General features: G+C 46.7%; 2 protein-coding genes across 2 annotated transcripts in view; both read right to left on the bottom strand.

Annotated features, from left to right (window-relative positions):
- LOC135395372 (uncharacterized) overlaps nt 1-13,634 on the bottom strand; it is a 107,469-nt gene extending 93,835 nt beyond the window's left edge. Inside the window, exon 1 of the mRNA XM_064626610.1 lies at nt 13,503-13,634. The gene's annotated coding sequence lies outside the window, so the exon portion shown is untranslated. The remainder of the gene's footprint in view (nt 1-13,502) is intronic.
- A 3,070-nt stretch (nt 13,635-16,704) lies between these two features.
- LOC135395371 (solute carrier family 2, facilitated glucose transporter member 8-like) lies at nt 16,705-18,390 on the bottom strand. Its single transcript, XM_064626609.1, has one exon. It carries the CDS (start codon nt 18,303-18,305, stop codon nt 16,851-16,853), a length of 1,455 nt encoding a protein of 484 aa, XP_064482679.1. The 5' UTR covers nt 18,306-18,390; the 3' UTR covers nt 16,705-16,850.
- Nucleotides 18,391-19,684: the final 1,294 nt, after the last annotated feature.

The following is a 19,684-nucleotide window of genomic DNA, read 5'->3' as shown; positions in this document are numbered from 1 at the left end:
CCGTGGAGGCAAGCAGCAACTTGGTGGCAGTAGGGACGTTAATATGGTGTGTTGAGATGCTAAAAAAGGTGGGTAAAATTAATCCACTTATGATCACAATTGTACCGAGACGCCAGTAGTGGTATGATTTTTGATAAATTTAACTTGGGCAAAACTGGAATTGCTCTCCTTGCTTGGCGAACCGATTCTCCTTCCACAAGTACGAGCTTCGCCACAATACGAGCACATTTTTCAACTGGACTGAAAAGGGAATGTTATTACTGCGTACGAACCGCTCGTAGATCACTAAACGATCACTCTCACCGAGAAAAAAAAAAGAAAGAAAAAACTGTTACTTACATCGTTTAAAATTCGTTCCAGGCGCTGTCTCAACAGCGCTATAATGACGTCAATGGATCCTATAACTTTCATGACTGTGCCGCACGTGCATCTAGGGTGCTACGAATGGTAGAACGGCATTTTGTGTGCGTTAGTACTTTCTCTAATCTGTTTCTACACATTACATCATCATTACTTATTGGTTGTTGTTGTTGTTGTTATTGCTCTAATTGACACCATCGGATTACGACTGACGCTTTTCTTTTTGCTGGAAACAATACGGGATTAGATGGGACATGATTCTACAGATTTTTAGTCCTTGGACAGGCTTTGGCCTTAATTCAATTAAATATATCTTTTTTTCCCCAATTTGGAAGAAATACTAAAGCACTGGACCAATTTGCGCCGTATATTAATCTGAAAAGTTCTGACAGATCTTACTGTTGCTGTACGAGCGTGCAACATATTGTACAGCACAAAGCGTAGTTGTACACACGCATTTTCCCATACGTGCGTTGCATATATGTTGACTGAAAACACCCCATGTCACCGTCAGCATCTATTGTTGTTCTTGTTAACCGAAAAGGAAAATGTAAACAAAAATGAAAAGGAAAAAAAAATTTAGGGATGATTACCGTTTCACCTCAGATATAAATTAGCAAATAGCAATTATATTTCCACACCTGTTTTGTGAAAGGCACTCAACCCCAAAGCAAAGTGGATGAATGGATCCGTCGTTATCGCGGCAAGCTGTTTTGGCCGTTTTAAGTCTGCCCAGCGCAACGCCCATGATCAAAGTTGGACACCACTAAGAGGGTTCCTACGACGTAATTCTAGGCAACTGTGGTGTAAATCATGTCATCGTTGTTTCATTAGTAGGTAGCAAACGTGGTGTGTTTGAAAATCCGCCGCAGTAACGAAATATCTCCGAAAGAGCGTAATTACACGAGACCACTTTATTTGGAACTACGCGTTTGCGACATGCCTCTGGACATACACCTTCCGAGTTGAGTTAATGTAAAGTTGTACCGATACTAATTTATCGATCGAACGACAGCCCCAGTGCCTCGTCCAAACGTATTATGTTGGAGAACATTTGTGTGTTGCAACCCGTTCACGTTGCAATCCTTGTGTATAAAGTAATAATGTATTGCTGTAAAGTGGTGGGAATCCACCTTTATACAACTATGTCATAAAACCTATATCGTGCAACTTTATCGTGTTATTGAAACTGCCATGAACAAAATTAGGTGCGAACAATCACGCTGTGCATAAGTAAGTAAGTATAGTGTAAGTAAACCGCTGCTTTGGTTGAACGCGGGGATAAAAATTAAGTTCTATTTCTTAGGTGCTCAAGTTAAAAGTCGGTCTGGTCGGTCGGTCGGTGGTCGTGTCTACAGTTGTGCCAATGTCACAGTGTCTGCCTTTTGACTGCGTAAAGTGTAAGGTTCGTCTCGGCAAGATCACTCTTACCGTTGTTGGCCTCTACATACCACCATCGGTCCCGCTTTCGAAGACTGATCTGATGACCATCTTGGACGACTTAGATCCGCATTTTCTGGTGGTTGGTGACATAAACGCGCATCACCCTGCATGGAGCCGCCCGAAGACCGATCGCATAGAGAAGATCTGGCTGGATATCATTGAGAGATTTGACCTTCATCTACTTAACGACGGCTCCCCAACATTCATCGGTAGATCGTTCTCTATACTGACGTCCTGGATGTCTCTCTTTGCTCTAAAGATATTTGTCGGGACTTACACTGGTACACCGTCCTAGATTCTAAGAGGCAGCGATCATATCCCCATTTACATAACATATAACCGTTATCCCCCGGCATCTGGCTGCAGAATGGTGAAGATAACAGACTGTCACGCTTTCCGGACACCCTGTGCGGAACACACTGAATCTTTACGTTCGGTAAACGACGTCGGAAAGCTGATTGTTCGCTCTTTGGCGCTCTCTACCAAGTCAGTCCGCTTGATCCCTGGTCGCCTAGGCACTAACCCCCGTGTGGAACAGCTCCGAGCTCTCCGGCAACGGGCAGAGCGTAGAGCTAGGCGGACTAGCGACATTCATGACATCCAGGAAGCAAGACGCGCAAACAAACAGGTACAGAAGGCACTCCGGGACATTGACCGTCAGCGTTGGCGCCAATTTTCATGACACTGTCCCCATTTGCGAGCCCTGCCCGTATCCCGCTTGCACGTAGCCTGAAGGAAATTCATCCAGTTAGGAATTCTTTAGGGGCCTAGGCATTATTCACATCCTCTTCAGAGAAGCTGGTTGCCTCGGAATTTTGTCATCTGATTACGAAAGCTGCGGACGTATGTCGTTGCGCTGAGTACCGGGCCGGCACAGATTGCTTGACGTCTACCCTCGAACATGCGACCATGCCGTCAATACCCTTTCTCGACATGGATTTCACCATGGAGGAATTACTCACGGCGATATCATCTTCGAGTAGATAGTCATCTCCTAGCCCGGACGGTATCACCCACGCTGCTATTAGGAACCTGGACACTCTGTCCCTCAAGGCTGTGTTAGTCATGTACAACCATTCGTGGAGAAGCGGACAGGTACCTTTGGAGTGGAAAGTAGACCACGTGGTGCCGCTGTTGAAACCAGGAAAGCACCCGTCTCAGCTGTCTTCATTTCGCCCGGTTACCCTCACCAGTTGTTTGGGCAAAGTCCTGGAACGAATGGTCCTGCGGAGACTAGACTGGTGGCTTGAGGGCCATGGATTGTTTCCCCAGGAGCAGAGCGGCCGTTCGCCGTTACCGTAACTCAATGGACCCTGTCGTTGACCTCGTCACAGCTGTGCAAGTTGGTAAACAGCGCAGGAAGATTTCCGTCGCCGTTTTTCTTGATGCCAAAAGGACGTATGACACTATCAGTCACATCATCACTAACAGTCAGTCAGTACATATCATCCATCTTGCATAATATGTACCAAGCCGGCCTCTCGTGTCGTACTCTCCGTTGGCTTAAGGACTTTCTCCAAAAATGTTCCGTCTTCGCCCGCACAACACAAGGCGACACCGATTTGTTCCCGGTCCCTCAGGGTATTCGTCCTGAGCCCGCTCTTATTTAATGTTGTAATAGCGGGCATTAAGGGTTGCATTCGAAGTAAGGTCAATTTGTCCCATTACGCCGACGACATATGCGTCTGGTCCACTGGTACATCTCGCCCTGCCATTCGACAACGCCTCCAGGCTACACTGGACGACATTCACATTTACCTGCCCCGAGCAGGGATGGAAATATCCGCGGAGAAAAGTGCGACGCTCGCCTACTCCCGCAAACCCATGCAGCAATGCCGTCTGCACATTGGGGACAGGCCACTTATAAATGTCCAGCATCACAAATTACTCAGCGTGACTCTAACCACTAGCCTTTCTTGGAAACGTCACATCGATGGCACGGAGAAGAAATTTAAGCGCTGGACCGCTGTCATCCGTCACTTCGCTGGAATGAGGCGCGGACGCGATGAAAAGGACCTCCTGATGCTGCATAACGCCTTGATCCGGGCCACAGTCGCCTACAGTCTTCCTGTGCTTCACGATCTCCCCAGCACCTTAGCACAGAGAATCCGCGCTATGCTGGCACGGAGCCTACGGGTGTGCCTCGGCGTCCCCCGCGGGGCCGAGACAAGGTTAGTGGTTGCGGAAGCCCGTGCATCCCTTTTGAAGTTCTCCGAAACACAGAAACTGTACGCCAGTATCTCCGCCTGATTGCACACCATCGCCACCACCCGCTCATCCGGAAACTTCGGTTAAGGCGAAGCACGCCGATCCACGGATGTATAATGTCATTCAAATCACGTCTTCCGAAATTCGTGATCAGCCCCGCGGCTCATATCACGGCCCCGTGGACACTTCCTGTTGTGTTGCTTGGCATATGATGAGAAGCACGCACCGTCAGATTCACGGTATACTCTTTATTCCGCCTGTACTACAGCAACTGACTATGGATTTCATCGGCACCGCATATGACGGGTTCTGCACTGTCTTCACGGATGGCTCCCCAACGAAACTTCGTCATCCTCATCTTTTGTGATACCCTCGATACCGCTCACCCGGGGCTGCCGGTTGTCCCATCGCACCTCTTCGACCTCAGCCGAGCTGTACGGAATCCTTCTGTTTTTACAATATGCGGCCAACTGCGACCCACGGCGATGGGTAGTCTGTATACGGACTCCAAGTCAGCTCTTCGATGCCTGAAAACCGTAGGTCTCCGCGGCTCACTGGCCACACTTGTGATAAATATTCTACGCCTACTGAAGTCCATAACTGCCCACGACCACACCATCGCTTTTCAATGGATTGCGGTCATTCGGAATGGTTGCGGCCATTGCGGTCAATGGTCATTGCGGAATCTCTGGCAACCACGTTGCGGACGCTGCGGCAGCGGACGCTCACCACCAGCGCAAGTGCGTCCCGATTGTACTCCCAAAGGGGGGACAGACGGTCCCTTCTTCGTGACTTGGCTGCCTCCTTATCCATCAAGAAATGGCGCCGAGATGTCCTTGTCAGTACGATACTGGGAATGGTGAACCTAACATTCTCGTGCTGCTTCCCGTCATCTTTACCGCGCGTCATTAAGTCCCTCCTACACCGCTTACGGCTGAATGTTGCCTTTACGCCGTACTGCCGTTAAAGATAGGGTGTGCCAGTAGCCACCTGTGCCCGGAGTGCGGTGTGCCAGCGACCGCGGACCATGTGATCATCGCATGTGACACTTACAGGAGGGAGCATCACTTGTTGGCAAACGCCTTTACGCGGATTGACAGCCGACCCCTTGACCTCAGGCTCATTTCGTGACCATGGGACAAATGAAAGAAGATGTCCGTCTTGCGACCCTTTATCAAATTCGTTGAAACTACCGGCCTGATCGACTCCCTCTAAGACCCCGTCAGCGTCGTCAGCATCATCCTCACCACCATCCTCTCATTTTCCCCCCATAGCGATGGGGTAGCATTCTGCTCAATGAGTGGAAGTCATCCCCATATCATCGTCATCATGTATCTCTCTCTCTCTCTCGGTCTGGCATCGTTAAAGTACAAAGTAGCCACGTTAAGCCTTCTATGTTTTGCTTGTAACATTGGTTGGGAACCTGCCGTCAGTCTCACGAGGTCGGTGATTCGACTTCAAAATTAGCGAAAAAGCCTAAACTCAACTCAAGGTTTCCTGAAAGAGAAAATTATGCGGTATTCTCGAAAGCCAAATGTCCGGACGTAGCCCAGATGAAACAGGTGTAAAACGGACTTGTTTCCACACTCATAGGGCAATTTAAACGCCCCTATTGTAAGAAAAGTGAAACACCCGCCGGCCAAAGATAATTGGAGGCTTTGAATACAAATAGATCAGTCCTCGTACCCTCGTTGGCATTACAAAAGCCGGACTAAAGATACGTTAAAATCTACTGTTTAGATGGCTAACATCCTTTGGGCATATTATTGAAAGGGAGAGTTTCGTTTGGTTGCTTCCGTGTCTTGGAATATCATTTCGAGGAATAACAGTGAAAAAAAAATTGAGAAACGCTTTGTCAGAATCTTTTATGATATTGATCGTAGAATATATTACGATTATGAGAGCCTATTATATACGTTCAATTGCAATACGTACTTCATGATAGAGCGGAGGAGCCCCATCTTACGTAAAACCTACACCAATTCCATCTTAGGTGTTACGGAAATTACTAAGAGAGCCTGGCGGTTATAGAAATTATTGAAATTGGTTTCATCCCTATTTAGGATCGCACACGGTTGAGCTTTTTGTTTGCTTCGTTGAAAAGTGATGTAGTGAACCGTGTTTGAGACTTTGAGACATGATCGCTTTCCAACGGAATTTACTGGAAGAATTTACTGGAAGGAGGTCGCGTTTCATGTCGTGGTATGGATAACTTGCAAGATATTCGCCCAACGAGTACCCAAAATACACTCTAAGAAAAGTGTTTTCTGGATGCAAAGAGCACCACTTACACCCCACGCTTGCTCTGTACTCCCGGTGGTGTCAGAGAACACCGCTGTAGAACCTGTTTTTTCCTTTCGAAAAATTTATGAGTATGGGGTGTATGTCCTGTCAGCTACACCCGTAAGCGCAGTACGTGGACATGCGCAGAACATGCGGAGTACGTGGGTACGCGCAAAAGGCAATTACGCAGTTTGGGACGTGCGTGACATTTGAGTGCAAATGGCTGACGGCTTCAGATTGTCCAGCGTTCAAACTTCACTATCCTTGTAAACGGCCAGGTAAGCTTGAAAGTTTATTTTCACACTGCGCGTTCAATCGCATACAAAGCTTATCGTGAGTGAGTGTTGCAGGTCATGCGTGTTTCAGTCAAGGTAAATCTGGGTGGCAGCATCAGGGGTTGACAGCGTTCGTGTGATACTGGCCGCGGCAGCGCACAGATAAGGTAGCTGTGTTAGCGTTCAGCAGAGTGCATGAACAATGTTATTTGCTTCCATATACTTACCATATCGCAATAATGGAAGTCGTCTGCCTTGTGACACCGGAATGGCCAGAAAGAAAATAATCATTCGCGGAGAACGGAAACGTGGCTATGTCTTCGAAGCGCACAGGCAATTGCGTTTTTGTCGATCTCGTAACCGACAGCCTCATTAGGCATGTACTACACTTCATGTGTCATAATGTGGTATTTACATTAACTGTTCATCGTGAAGTAGCATTTCACCAGTGTCGACCAGAAAACTGTGTGTGCGGTGTGCTTTCGCATTTGCGTCCCATGCGTTTCTGCTGCTACAGATTTTCCCAATTTCGGCCCTATTACAATTACTGAAGTCAGAATAGATTGATGATGTTTCAAAACAGTTCTGTCCAACCCCGGTTGTTATTTATATGCTTCGTTTGTCGTATTTGTTTCTATACTAGCTATATTACGAAACGTCTCCAAAAGAGTATGTACTGTGGGGGACATGGTTGTCTAAAATCAGCACTCCGTGGTTTATCTTATCTCAAATCTCCAGGTGGTGCAAGACTATTTCTTTTGAGTAATAAACACGCGCAGCACATGGTCCACCTTCAAATACAGTATCGGTACAACACTTTCAAGCGCAACAGAGGTAATATGGGATGGCGAAGTACTGAAAGGTGATTTTAGCTAACCGCGTCCCCAACAGTACTTCTATTCATTTTCGCTAAGAAAATAATGGCGAGGGAAGTTACTCGTAATTTGAAACTGGACAACAGTAACAGTATCAGAAAAACTAAAGAGCCCAAGTTACTGATTGAAATTTTGAGACAAAAAGGACGTTACAAGTGAGCTTGTGTTGCAGTGTAGACAGCTCCCTAATTTAAATTGAAGCACATACTGCTTGCTCCTCTGCGTCCTCTGCATTATCTCATCAGGTTTTCTATTTCCTTCTGTTCTTTTTCTTTTCATTGTTTCGCAGTGGCTTACCAAAAGTGTGGTGTGCTACAAACGTGCTCCACATTGGCATATCGCGCTTACTAATTATGAAATACAGTTGAAAAACACATGTGTCTGCATATATTTCTAATGGCTATGCTTCCTCCATGCGAGTTTTCAACACTCTTAAAAATGAACTTCACCTCATAGCACGCTCCTAGCCAACCATTATCTCGAATGATATCGTTATCTGCCCTGATTTGTTGAAAACGGGAGGCGTACGCCATTTTTGTGACAATTATGAACCGCATAAGTGTCACAGAAAAGGCGTACGCCTACCGCTTTGAACAAATCAGGGCACATAGCGATATCATTCGAGATAATGGTTGGCTAAGAGCGTGCTATGCGGTGAAGTTCATTTTTAAGAGTGAAGTTACTGAGCATCGCAGCACACAGTCATGACGTGGTTCAAGGATCTGTACTCATCCCAGCTGTATGACAAAGAATCCCATAATTAACTGACAATTAATAAACTATAACATCGTTGAGCAGCACTGGCTTGTCGACCTAACAGTAAAATGTGTGCCACTGTTAAAGATCCGACAACAGCGGGCACCCAACAAGCTAAGATCCGTCCCGCACGTAAGCAACAACACACAGATCCCATCTAGCCCCCTTTTGCAGTACTGCTTTTTGAACACGAGACAGTCCTTGATTTGTTTAAATGCTGTTCAACCACCGAGGACAGCACTATGGAACTGTAGAAGAATGTGTCAGAAAGCAATCCAATTTCTCTGTGATATAGTTTTCTACGTGCCGATAATGTAGGTCTTGTTGTTTCCTATTTCAGGACTTAGGCCAAGCACAACCATATCCAGCAGCAGTATACACTGGAGAAGACCCTCATACAAGCCAAAGCGTCAGTGTAACAGCACGGGGATCCACAATTGAGGTACCAGACGTCACTTCTGCAGTTTCTTCGTTAATTTCCATTCCATTAATTTCCATTTTTAATTGGGTATTCAACGTTCAGCATACATCCCCCGTAAAATACGCTTACCACGTTAGAGAGAATGATGGGCGTGTAGCGTACGCCACTAACTTGTATTCATCTACTGCTGGTAACTGGACTCCGTGCACATTAAAGTGACAGTCCGGTCGAAAACATAGGTCTGGGAAACACCGCCTTATGATTTCTAATACTCCTCACAACAACTGTGCGAAATATTTCAGAAGAAATCGTATCGCACGATTTATAATCGACTTTTTTCTATGCCGCAGTTGGTCCTGAGTAAAGGCCGCAGCGAGCTCTCGCGTGACGTGCATAAGAGCAATGCCGCACGTGACCTGCGCATGCCTGTTTGCGCGATAGTTGATTGTCGCGTGCTAGCATTTGTCCATTATGATGTTTTTGAGTAGCAATCACGCGTTATGTAGACTAAAATGCAGAGCAGCGTCAATGTAAACACAGGTATCACGACGCAGCCTTCTGTTCAGTACACTCATGGACAAAAACACCTCTCTGCGTTCCCAGCAACGGCACAGTCCTCCGCTCCACTTTGTCCATTGGGGACGTCATTCCCTCGTGACGGCTGACGTACATAGAGGATCCTTGGGGATAGAGGAGTATGCGAGGGAGAAAAACGAAACCGGATGTCTTCAGAGGAGTATTTTTTATTCGATATCTCGAAAACCACGCCATTTTGTGAGCTGACACTTTCCACCCAGCATGTAAGCATCCGTGGCAGTTGGAAAAAATCAACTTCCGGTTTTCTCGGACTGTCCCTTTAAAGGTCACTGACATACGGCGTAGCTACCTATAGCACACTTGGCCCTTATCGGCATGCTATACCCACGAATTATTTGATGCAGATGGAGAACTTGCGTGCACCTGTGCAAGGCCTATTCTATTTTGATTGTGTTAAGTTTCAAACCAGTCGAGCATCGCAATGCAGAGTTACAATGCAGAACGCACAAAGTCTCATGGCAGAAAAACCAAAGTAGCAGCGTTGATAACAGCAGATGAGGTGTTGCTCACGAGATGTATCTGTATCAAAGAGCGCGCATCCAATAGCATCTTGATTGATAATTATGTTATTTGTTATCATTTTGTATAATAAACGTCTTTCTTTTGCCTTTGGCAAAAGCAGAAGCCGTAGACTAGCTATCGCCACCTGGAGTGCTGCGTTTGATCGGCTATCATCTGTTAATGGGAGTGCTGCCACGTGATTATTTAGCCCATGGACTTCGCACATATTGCGTTGTAACTCTGCACTGCCATAGTCGAGCGAAATTTACCATGATCAAAATGTACCCTTATGCTCTACAGGTGACCACAAAAATATTTCACCTGTGTCAAGCAATTGGTGAGTATGGCGTGACGATAAGGGTAAACTTTCATGCTCCCCACTGTCGTACTCCGAATCAATAATTTGCTCACAACCCACACATTACATTAAAGAACAGTTTTAGTTCTTTGTTTCGTAAAGCTTCCGGTATTCCAGTCCTACATTCCACCAAATGTACAAATATATGCAGTAAACTCTTTGCAATGAGCATTGCATTTGTTGTGGCTTCTTGTTGCGTTTTTTGCATGTATCAGAAAACACTCACTTGCATGAAGTACTGTTTCGTTTACACAACGTAGATTGAATTTTGATGGGTGTAGTGAACCACCACTCCTGTGGAGGGTTGGGGGTGCGTACTAACACCCTTCAGTAAAAGGGATGTACTAGTACTCCCTCGGGGATGGTGTACAAAGACACCCTTCAGTAAGACGGGGTGTACTGCCACTCTCTGAATGAAGGTGTACAAGAACAGCCTCCGGGAAACAGGGGTGTACTAGCACTTCCTCAGGGAGGGTGTACAAGAACATTCTCCGGTAAACGGAGGTGTACTAGCACTCCCTCATGGAGGGTGTACAAGAGTGCCCTTCGTTCTGGGGTGTTCTTTGACGCTTATTGGGCGTCACGTACGGGACTATCGACTACACCCCAAAAGCGTGTCGTGGCGCCTACCTCTTTTCTTAGGGTGTAGTTTCCGTTAAGGTAAGAGGGGCAGTCAAAAAGTACCCTTAACATGGCGACAAAGAAAAAGTGAGATTGCGTAGTACGCGGCGGATCTTTAAATATGTTCAAACGTCACACTAGACGGAAGAGCACGTGGAAGCAAAGTGTGACGTCACAAAATTTTGTCCGTCCCCTTGGAGGTTTGCACCTGAGAAAAGCCTGAAAACATTTTCTTTTTTTTTTTTTTTCTTAATACACATATCCCCCCCCCCCCAAAAAAAAACAACATTTATTGGAAGATGACGACACTGTGGGTGCGTTCCACAACTAACCCTCGAGTAGGAGTTGGTCACGTGACAGAGTTGTACCACGTGACCATGGGGGTAGGGTAACCCTCGGGTAGGTTGTGGAACGGGCGCGAGTACGATTCTCAACATGGCGACAGCAGACGACATTGACATTTGGGCCCCGCGACATAAGAACCGCTGTCGGCTGCTTCGCCTTAGTGTGACGCTGTTGACTTTGGTCACCTGCGTGGGTTCGTAAAGCATTCACGCCACGAATTAGGGGTATTTACCGCACGTTCCGAGAAAGGGTAGCGCTGTTCTCGTCCGCAGCTAGCTCTAAAATGCATAGAAACAGGTTTCGACCCTCACATGCGACGATCTGATGTGTGTTATATGTATGGTTCCGTGCATGTTGCACTGAAGAAAACATCAGGTCGCAAAATCGGCCCTGGAACTTTCCTGCATCCTTTGTGATGCTGTCGAGACAAGCAGCAGCAAAAGCAGACGACCGTAGATTTCAATGCAGACGACAGCTCTGACGTCACTACCCGTACCTACTCCCGTCTGATAGGGGGTACAGCGAGTCGACCTCGAGTAGGCAACCCGCCTTTGGAACGGGGGTCGCGACGTCATCGAGTAGGTTTTGGAACGCGAAGAGTAGCTACGCCCTACTCTCGGGTCGACCCGGGTGAGTTCTGGAACGCAGCCTGTATTTCGCTCCAGCAGATTTATGGATATTGCAGAACGTTTAAGTATGGGTTCTGAACTTTGACTGCTGCACGTCGCTCCGGACGACTTGATGCAGCAGAAGTTATCGCCGCAGTATAGAGGCCATCGTGCGCGAAAACCGGCGGGAACCGACGGGTGGCTATTTACGAACTTGTTCAAGAATTTATGGTTAGTCATAGCTAGGCCCACCAGAACGTTCACGACGAGCTGCACTACCGCAAAGTCTTCGCCAGATGGGTACCAAGGCAGCTCGACACGCCGAACAAAAAACAACGTCGCGTGGACGTCAGTGAGGCCGACAGTCTAGTGACAAGTGCTGGACCCGTTATTTTCAGGTAGAGACGAAGCGAGCCAGAAAACTGCAGCGCCTTTCATTGTCGCCGAAACGTACCGCTCGGCAGCCGTGCATAGCTGGTCGCACGTCCATCCATCCACCGAAAGTAATAAGAATGCTTTTCTCCCTGAATTCGTGCGTTAGTCAATTGATGGCAAACGTGCAGTGAACGCGAAGGGGACTATATTGAAAAGTGATCGAATTATTTTTATCTAATTTTGTGTTTTCTCTAAATAAAAAAAAAACATTAAGGTTACTTTTAAACTGCCCCTCGTATATTCTTGAAACTGCAAAAAAGTGGAAAGAAGTGAAAACGAATCACCCGCGGACGGAAGAGACAGCGAAAAGGCCGCTAAAAACAATCTCCTGTAAAGTTTACTCTGACTCAGCTGTGATCGGTGCGCAGAGAAACCACCTTTACAGTTACGACCACATCTCGGCCACAGCTTTAAAGATGTCCTTGATACGCTTCAATTTCTTGCTCAAGAGGTGAATAAAATTAATCCGCTATACGTGTGAACCTGCAAATCTCGATTTTGGTTTGCGTCCGGTGTATTAGTCAGCGTAATCGAGAGGAACTTGTAATAATCAGTACTCGTTGAGTTAGTGAGTACACCTTCGCTAATTTACGTTATATTTCTCGATCAAGTCACGTATTCATCAGTTATGGCGCAACTAATCTAACAGAAAATACCAGTCTTGTCGAATAATCGTTGTAAACGTAACCAAGTAAATATCTTAACTGAGCTCGCTGTGGTAGTCTATTTGGTGATGGATTGATATGTTTCCTATTTCATTGGTTGAGCGTTATTAGAATGAATTTGAATTTGGAAGAATCTCGCTTGCGCTTTCATAGAAGCTCGTGTAGTGTCCTCTACCTGCGTTCCCACTTTCCCATTCCAGGATGTTTCACTTTGCTCAGGTAAGCGTCCTTTACAAACGCGTCTTATGACCCTTCCACGGAGTACATCTCTCGTTGGAGCTGTTTCCCAGTTATGTCTTTTACATGCACCGCCACTTTTCTACCGTTGTAATAGAACACAAGAATAAAGCCGAATCTTTCCTTTATTAGGTACAAGATTTCACGCTGTGGGCTGCATGTTTTACTTTTGTGTTGCGTTTGTCAAATGAATCTACGTCTTCCTATCTTAGTAAGTGTAAAAATATAGCGTCTCTACGATAATAACACTTACGTTGGTACTAAAACAGTAAGAAGCCTGCCTTACCGTTCGTCTACGCTCCTGAATAATAACGCCGTCCAACTCTGTACTGGTTGCCATATCAACCATGACCCACTTCTCGAAGGTAGACATCGCACGCAAAAATTCGTCCCGTTCAACTCAGTTACTGACATTGTAGCAAATATTAGGAGCTACCTACTATTAGAAAAGACGCACAATATATTCCCACCACGTCGAGGTTGAGGGAAGCAATGAGAGAAGCAATGTACTTACTGCTTTGGGCGAATCTTTCAGTCGGTAGCAATCGAAGGGGAGAACTCAGGGACGGGATTGTGCGCACACCGAAGAACGCCGCGCCAAAAACAAAACTTGTGCTCGGCGCAAGAAACTTTCTTGTGTCGCAGGGCGAAAGACCACAACTGCGCGCCGGCCACTCTTTTTGTAGGCCGACGCGTGGGAGCATTCCGCCATGTTGCGTCCCTCCCTCCCACGTGACGCCGTCCTGGCCAATCGGATGCGTCGCGCCAAGAAGCTCCGGCCTACTGATGCATGATGACTAAGAGCGTACGAGGTAACAGAATTGGAGTTATGTATTTCTTGTTTTTCGTACAAAGACGCCTGCTCCTTTCCTTCACAAATGTATCCATTATTTTGACTGTTTGTGGGCGCGTTATTATATTGACTGTTAGAGTGGGAAGTCGGTGCAGTTTGTTTGCTTTGTGATTATACTAAATTAGTAAACAATAATATGTAAAGAATGACTGGCCCATAAAGACGGCGCATAAAACTAGGGCAAATATATATTTGTTATTCGTGCACGAAACAAAGTTAACCAATAATGTCGGTGTCTATGTTTAGCCCAACTTCATTGCCGTAGCGAGTATCATTGGAAGGTACATGGATCGTTACATATCGGCTCCATTATTTTATCGACAGATATCGACCAAAGATTTCGAAAGCTTGGTCACTTTTGAAAACTAGCCTGATAATATTCTGTTGAAGACTGGAGGATGGAGCCTTTCTCACTGCAGGAGCAATGAGATACGAGATAATGATATGAAATGTGATATGATGAGCCCATACGATGAGGCTAATTATTGAACTTAGATGTCGGTCTAGTGTTTCTTCCTGCGTCATCGTTAAATAGCTGATAATTGATGGTGTCACGAGACGATCATTCGTCGAGCCGATTCTCACTTGAGATATGAACGTACGAAACCTGTCAGCGGGACCTGTCGCCGAGCTTCAGGTGAATTCGCTCGTATTGGATGTGAACAGGGCTGCGATTTTAGCGATTTCGTCGCTAAATTTAGTGGTTTTGGCTGTGCTTAACGGCTTTGTTTCCGAATACCGGGATTTGCGACTCGTTTAGCAACTTTCCGGAACTCATTGGGGGATTTCAATGACGAGCGGGATCGGCCTGCACCATGAGACGCTGAAACAACGTAGAATCACTGTTCAAGTGTTGTGTCTTCTCCGCTTAAGTATGTATCATGTTAACTAACACGGTCTACTTATGCTATCGATATTACTGCACGCTCCAAGCGGAAGCACTGGATGAAACCCACTGATCTTAACAGGTTGCTGGTTTTCCTTTACATAAATCCTGGTTCCTGGGAATTTGTGTCATTATACTGTACCTTACCTGGCCCCATTAGCAGTTCCCTGAGTAAACGAACACAATCAACGAAACAGTTATTGGTAACACATTCCTCGTGTGGAATTCTTGACTCCATAATTACAGTGCAACATCAACCTTTGTGCCTAGCGCTGAAAAAAAGATGATGACTTACGGCATTCTGCGAAATAGTGACGAAAGCTATGATCACCGCCTACGACGTTGATCAAATTGTTATCACAGCCATTAGCTGAAGCTATAGGGCGGTAGAGCTTCGTCAAGTTACTTTCGGTAACTTTTAGCTTTGCTGTCCCACCATGTAATGTGGTAAACCAATAAATAAATAGGTGTCGATAATCTTGAGAGAACTGAGGGGCTGGTGTAGCGTAAGAAAACCTCGCGCTTGAGGACACATAAGAGACGACGCAACACGAAGCCGTTCGTATTGTGTCGTCTCTTACGTGTCCTCAAGCTCAAGGTTTTGTTGGACGACGATAATATTGGCACAATTACGCGTCTATTTCAGATTCAGCGACTTTTTTGCAAGAATTTGGTGACTTGAGGTGGTTAATAAGTAGCAACACTGCTCGTGAAAGAAAGAGAGCGGGAAGACCGGCAATCCACCTACTCATGCTGTGGTTCACCATGTATACTCATCCCAATGTCGAACCTCCTCTTGCTCAAGGGACTGTGTGCTGACCATCGGACGAGCAAGATGAATGTTCCATTGTGTTGTCGGTCATAATCATTGATTAGAAAGGAAGGTACGGGACTGTACTTGCAGGAGGAAGGCGATCTGATCACAAGATGAAAGTGTAACGTGTCAATATTAGCAGGCCGCAGCTGCGAGAGCGGCTATGAAATTTCCCCAGAAAAGTTTCTCTCATTTGAGGGAAACTGGCACGATCAAAATGAGCACAAGCAGCACAACATGTTGTCCCAATATTGGTACAAGGTTGGACCAATATTAGTTCAATATTGGACCAACATGTTGTGCTGCTTGGGAGGTTCCTCCTTCCTCTCGCTTCTTGACTGGGTGCCTCCATACGCTGGGCTGGCACACGGCTCGCACAGTGGAGCGTCGGCCCCAAACATGTCGTCGGGTCAACTTTCTCCGCAAGACAGTCCTCGTCATCAGTAACTTCGGCTCTTGGTTTAAATTCTCTCGTCTCCTTTCGGTTCAGCAACATCTCCTCTGTCATACAAAAACGAGACGTTATTAATAGTGACATTAGTCTTCACGGGATACACGCTGACAAGGGGTCTATTTAACTCCTTTGGAACGAGATCATTTTAGGGCGCTGCATTGTTTTGTTTTCATGAGTGAGGTTCTCGCGTCCTCACTTGGATATCCTGTATGCACGGCGACACTAAGCTAAGCTGTTGTCTTCTAGTTATACGACCAAGTAATTCTAGTAAAGAGCGTCAACATCTACCGGTTGTCTCAATAAATATAACGTCTCGCAGAACGAACCGGCTCCAGGGCAATCGTACTTGAGAGATTAAGCATTGTCTCCAGTCGTATCGACACGTCACTTGAAACGGTCACATGTGCTTGGCCATAAAAATGACGGCCGAACCCTTTGGAAACAACTCTGTTTGGGAGCTTCGTTTTGTTGCGCCTTTCGATCGCGCTAGTTTTATCCGATCCCCTTGCAGATAAAAGACGCAAATAGCCACTCAACTAAACGATACCGGTGCTTCTGGAATATATAATTTCGATTATGAAGAAACGTCCATCAAAATACGTCCATTTAATTGTATTACAATGCGTGTGACCAGGACAAGACAGCGCCACAAGCTTGAGGGTGGCTTCAAAAAATCGCACCAATATGATACCAAATATCCCCACGTCGTCACTGTTCTGGTTTCCTAGGTGCGAGGTTATGTTCTAGTTCACACTCCCATCTGTTTACATGAACTGCGCAGAACAGGCAGGTTTTATTGGTAACATTATTAATTTCATAAAAGAAAAAGTCAATAGTGGCATGTAGTGGTAAGCATCATGCAACCGGCTGGTTGACTGGCTCTTCGTGCAAAGAGTCCAACGGAGGCTCAACGGCTGCTTGAAGAGCCACGGTGTCCCCACGAAACGCCAGCTCGATTTCTTCCAGCGTCTTTCCTTTGGTTTCCGGCAAAAATAAAGTGACCACTACGAAGGAGACCGTCATGATGGCGAAAAAGAACCAGTAAGTTCCATGAACGTGCAGGATACGCCTCATGTCGTTGAAGCCTTTGGTGACGAGGAACGCCATACTCCAGTTGAAGAAAGTGGCGATGCCTGTGGCAAATCCCCTCACTCGTAGAGGAAGAAGTTCCCCCATCATGAGCCAAGGTACGGGGCCCATGCCACAGGAAAATCCCACAATAAATATGGACACACATAACAAAGGCAACCAGGTGACGCCGGCGACGGCTTCGTCGCCTTTTGTATATTTCTCCCAGTGAAAGGCACCCAGTACCAGAAGGCTGGCACCAATCAAGCCCAGGGAGCATTGGAGCAACAACCGGCGGCCAACACAGTCCATGACCAGCGTCGCTGCCAAGGTAGCGCCTACTTGCACTACGCCAATGATGATCATGCAGTTTTTGGGATCAATGTTAACGCCCGTCGCTTCGAAGATGGACACGGCGTAAAACATGATGGCATTGATCCCGGAGTACTGCTGTGAGAACATGAGAAACAGACTGAGCAGAATTGGTTTGAATATGTACGGTTGGCCAAGTTCGCGAATATGAAATCGCTCCTTAGGACTCATCCTTATGTTCTCTTCGATGAGGTGGCATTCAGCTTCGTAATCCGTATCCTTGCTGTAGAGGAACTGCAGGGCTTTCAGAGCTTCTTGACGCCTGCCCTTCCGCAGAAGCCACCGAGGGGACTCCGCCATGAATGTCATGAGCAAGGCCATGGCACCAGGGGGTCCAATGCAGATGAAAGCGAGCGCATTCCACTCGAAGTACTTGCCAGAAATGTACACCATCAGAATGCCTAGGGTGACGGACAGTTGGATACCCGCACCAAGGATACCACGCACTTCGGGGCGGCTGATTTCGGACACGTAAACTGGCACCGCCAGGGATATGACGCCAGTGAAGCAGCCAGTCAGGAATCTGCCCAGGTAGAGCAGAGCCAGGTTGCCGGCGAATCCGATCAACAGCCACGCCACGAGGAAGCCCGCCGAGGTGATGAGCATTGCCCATCTTCGACCCGTCCAATCGACCAACATTCCGGCCAGTGGGCTGCAGATCAGGGCTCCCAGCGTCATGATGGACCCGAACCAGCTTTCTTCGCTTTCGCTGAGCATTATGGAGCTGGTTCCATTGGCTTCGCGTAGACTGGGAATGGCTGGCGAGGAGTATCCCAGGCATGTGCCCATCGCCACAGAACCCAGCCATGCAGAGGAGGTAGCTGTGTAGAACAGCTCAAAGCCCCCCCTGCTTTTTTCTGTCGCTGGCATGTCGTCTGGGTATGGTTCTTCAGTTCTTTCTGAATGGATGACGTCGGTTCTTCTTGACACGCGCAGTGGCCGTCATCCACGAAGGGTGCAACTTCTTCTGTTTTTTCTTCTTCAAACAAGTGGCGCATAGCTCACTGGCAATTGGCTACGTGGACACTGAACTATGTAGAATGGATGCGAATAGATGTAGCATGCGATTGATTCGTCGTTTCCTTAGAAGTCGGTCCAGGACACACATTCCCCCAGGGCGTCAGTCGTGACGTTGCCAACCTCTGCGAGGCCCACAATACTCTCAACAGCGTCGTCGTCGTTGTCAACAAATTCAAGTTAAAATCCGGGCTTTTCTTAAATGCTCACTTCTATTTCTGTCGCGTCGCTAACAAGCAAGGGCAAGCGGGTATTTGAGATGGATGGATGCCGTGTAACACGTAATCAAACATGAGACAGCTTGTGAAATGATAACAACGTGACTAACGATACCAGTGACCGAGTGGCTCCTTGCTCCAACGTCATGCTATCGGAGCGGATGGCTGTCTTCTGGCCCCCGGTAAAAGACGCATCTTAAACTTCCCGTCATGGCTACAGTTGCTTCGGGGTGCTAACACGGAGCAAAATGTAAATGGGCTGACAAGAATAGGGAAAGTAAAAATAAACTGGTTCACAGAAGTACAAGCACTTCACACACAGAGTGAAAGTTGTTTGTTTGCCGCTCTGTCACCCGGGTTGCAAATCCTTTCTCTGTGAGGAAATGCAAACCTCTCGATAGAAAGCTCTTTCTCTAATACTCCAGGAGTAAGCACGGAAGACGGGCTTTCTCGCGAAGAAAGAAAGGTAAACAATCGCCCTTTCGAGACCGCTGCTCCCACAGGGGAGTAAATTTGCTACACCGGATCTCGATTTCGCAGCGGCGAACATTTGTAGCAACGTGGTTCGAACTCGTCTAAGGCCGATTTAGTTGAGTATACCCAAATATGTTCTCTTGTAATAGCAATGTCACTCTGTGACTAGGGATTGCTCTTCGTTCTCAGCCCCGTTTCGATAATATTATTAGTTGTACATACGACGTCTTGAGCGTTTAACTATACACTCTAAGAAAAAAAGGGGTACTTTTACTCCTTTTGGAGACTAAATGCGTTGCCACAAAAATAGTCCCTTTCGGGAGTAAATGAATGTCACAGAGGGGAGACTGCATTTCACGCGCTGTTGTAAGAGTCCCAAGTACATCATTCGTGTGCATGCATGAAAATACTTTGAAGCAAACCGTCAACCGTGATATATCGAGTGATATAAAATCTTGCGCCATACATAGGGCACAATTTGCGAAGAAAGATTCGGTGTTTCTTACTCTGTGTGGCTGGAAAATTGCTACGTTGTCTGAG

Source organism: Ornithodoros turicata, chromosome 5, assembly GCF_037126465.1.
Source record: "Ornithodoros turicata isolate Travis chromosome 5, ASM3712646v1, whole genome shotgun sequence".
NCBI classification, from domain to species: domain Eukaryota; kingdom Metazoa; phylum Arthropoda; class Arachnida; order Ixodida; family Argasidae; genus Ornithodoros; species Ornithodoros turicata.
The sequence above is the reverse complement of the archived record's forward strand: the minus strand, read 5'-3'. Positions and strand labels throughout refer to the sequence as shown.

Bases quoted from the DNA above. Each gene is read 5' to 3' on its own strand.
- LOC135395371 (XM_064626609.1), bottom strand. From the start codon at position 18,305: ATGCCAGCGACAGAAAAAAGCAGGGGGGGCTTTGAGCTGTTCTACACA.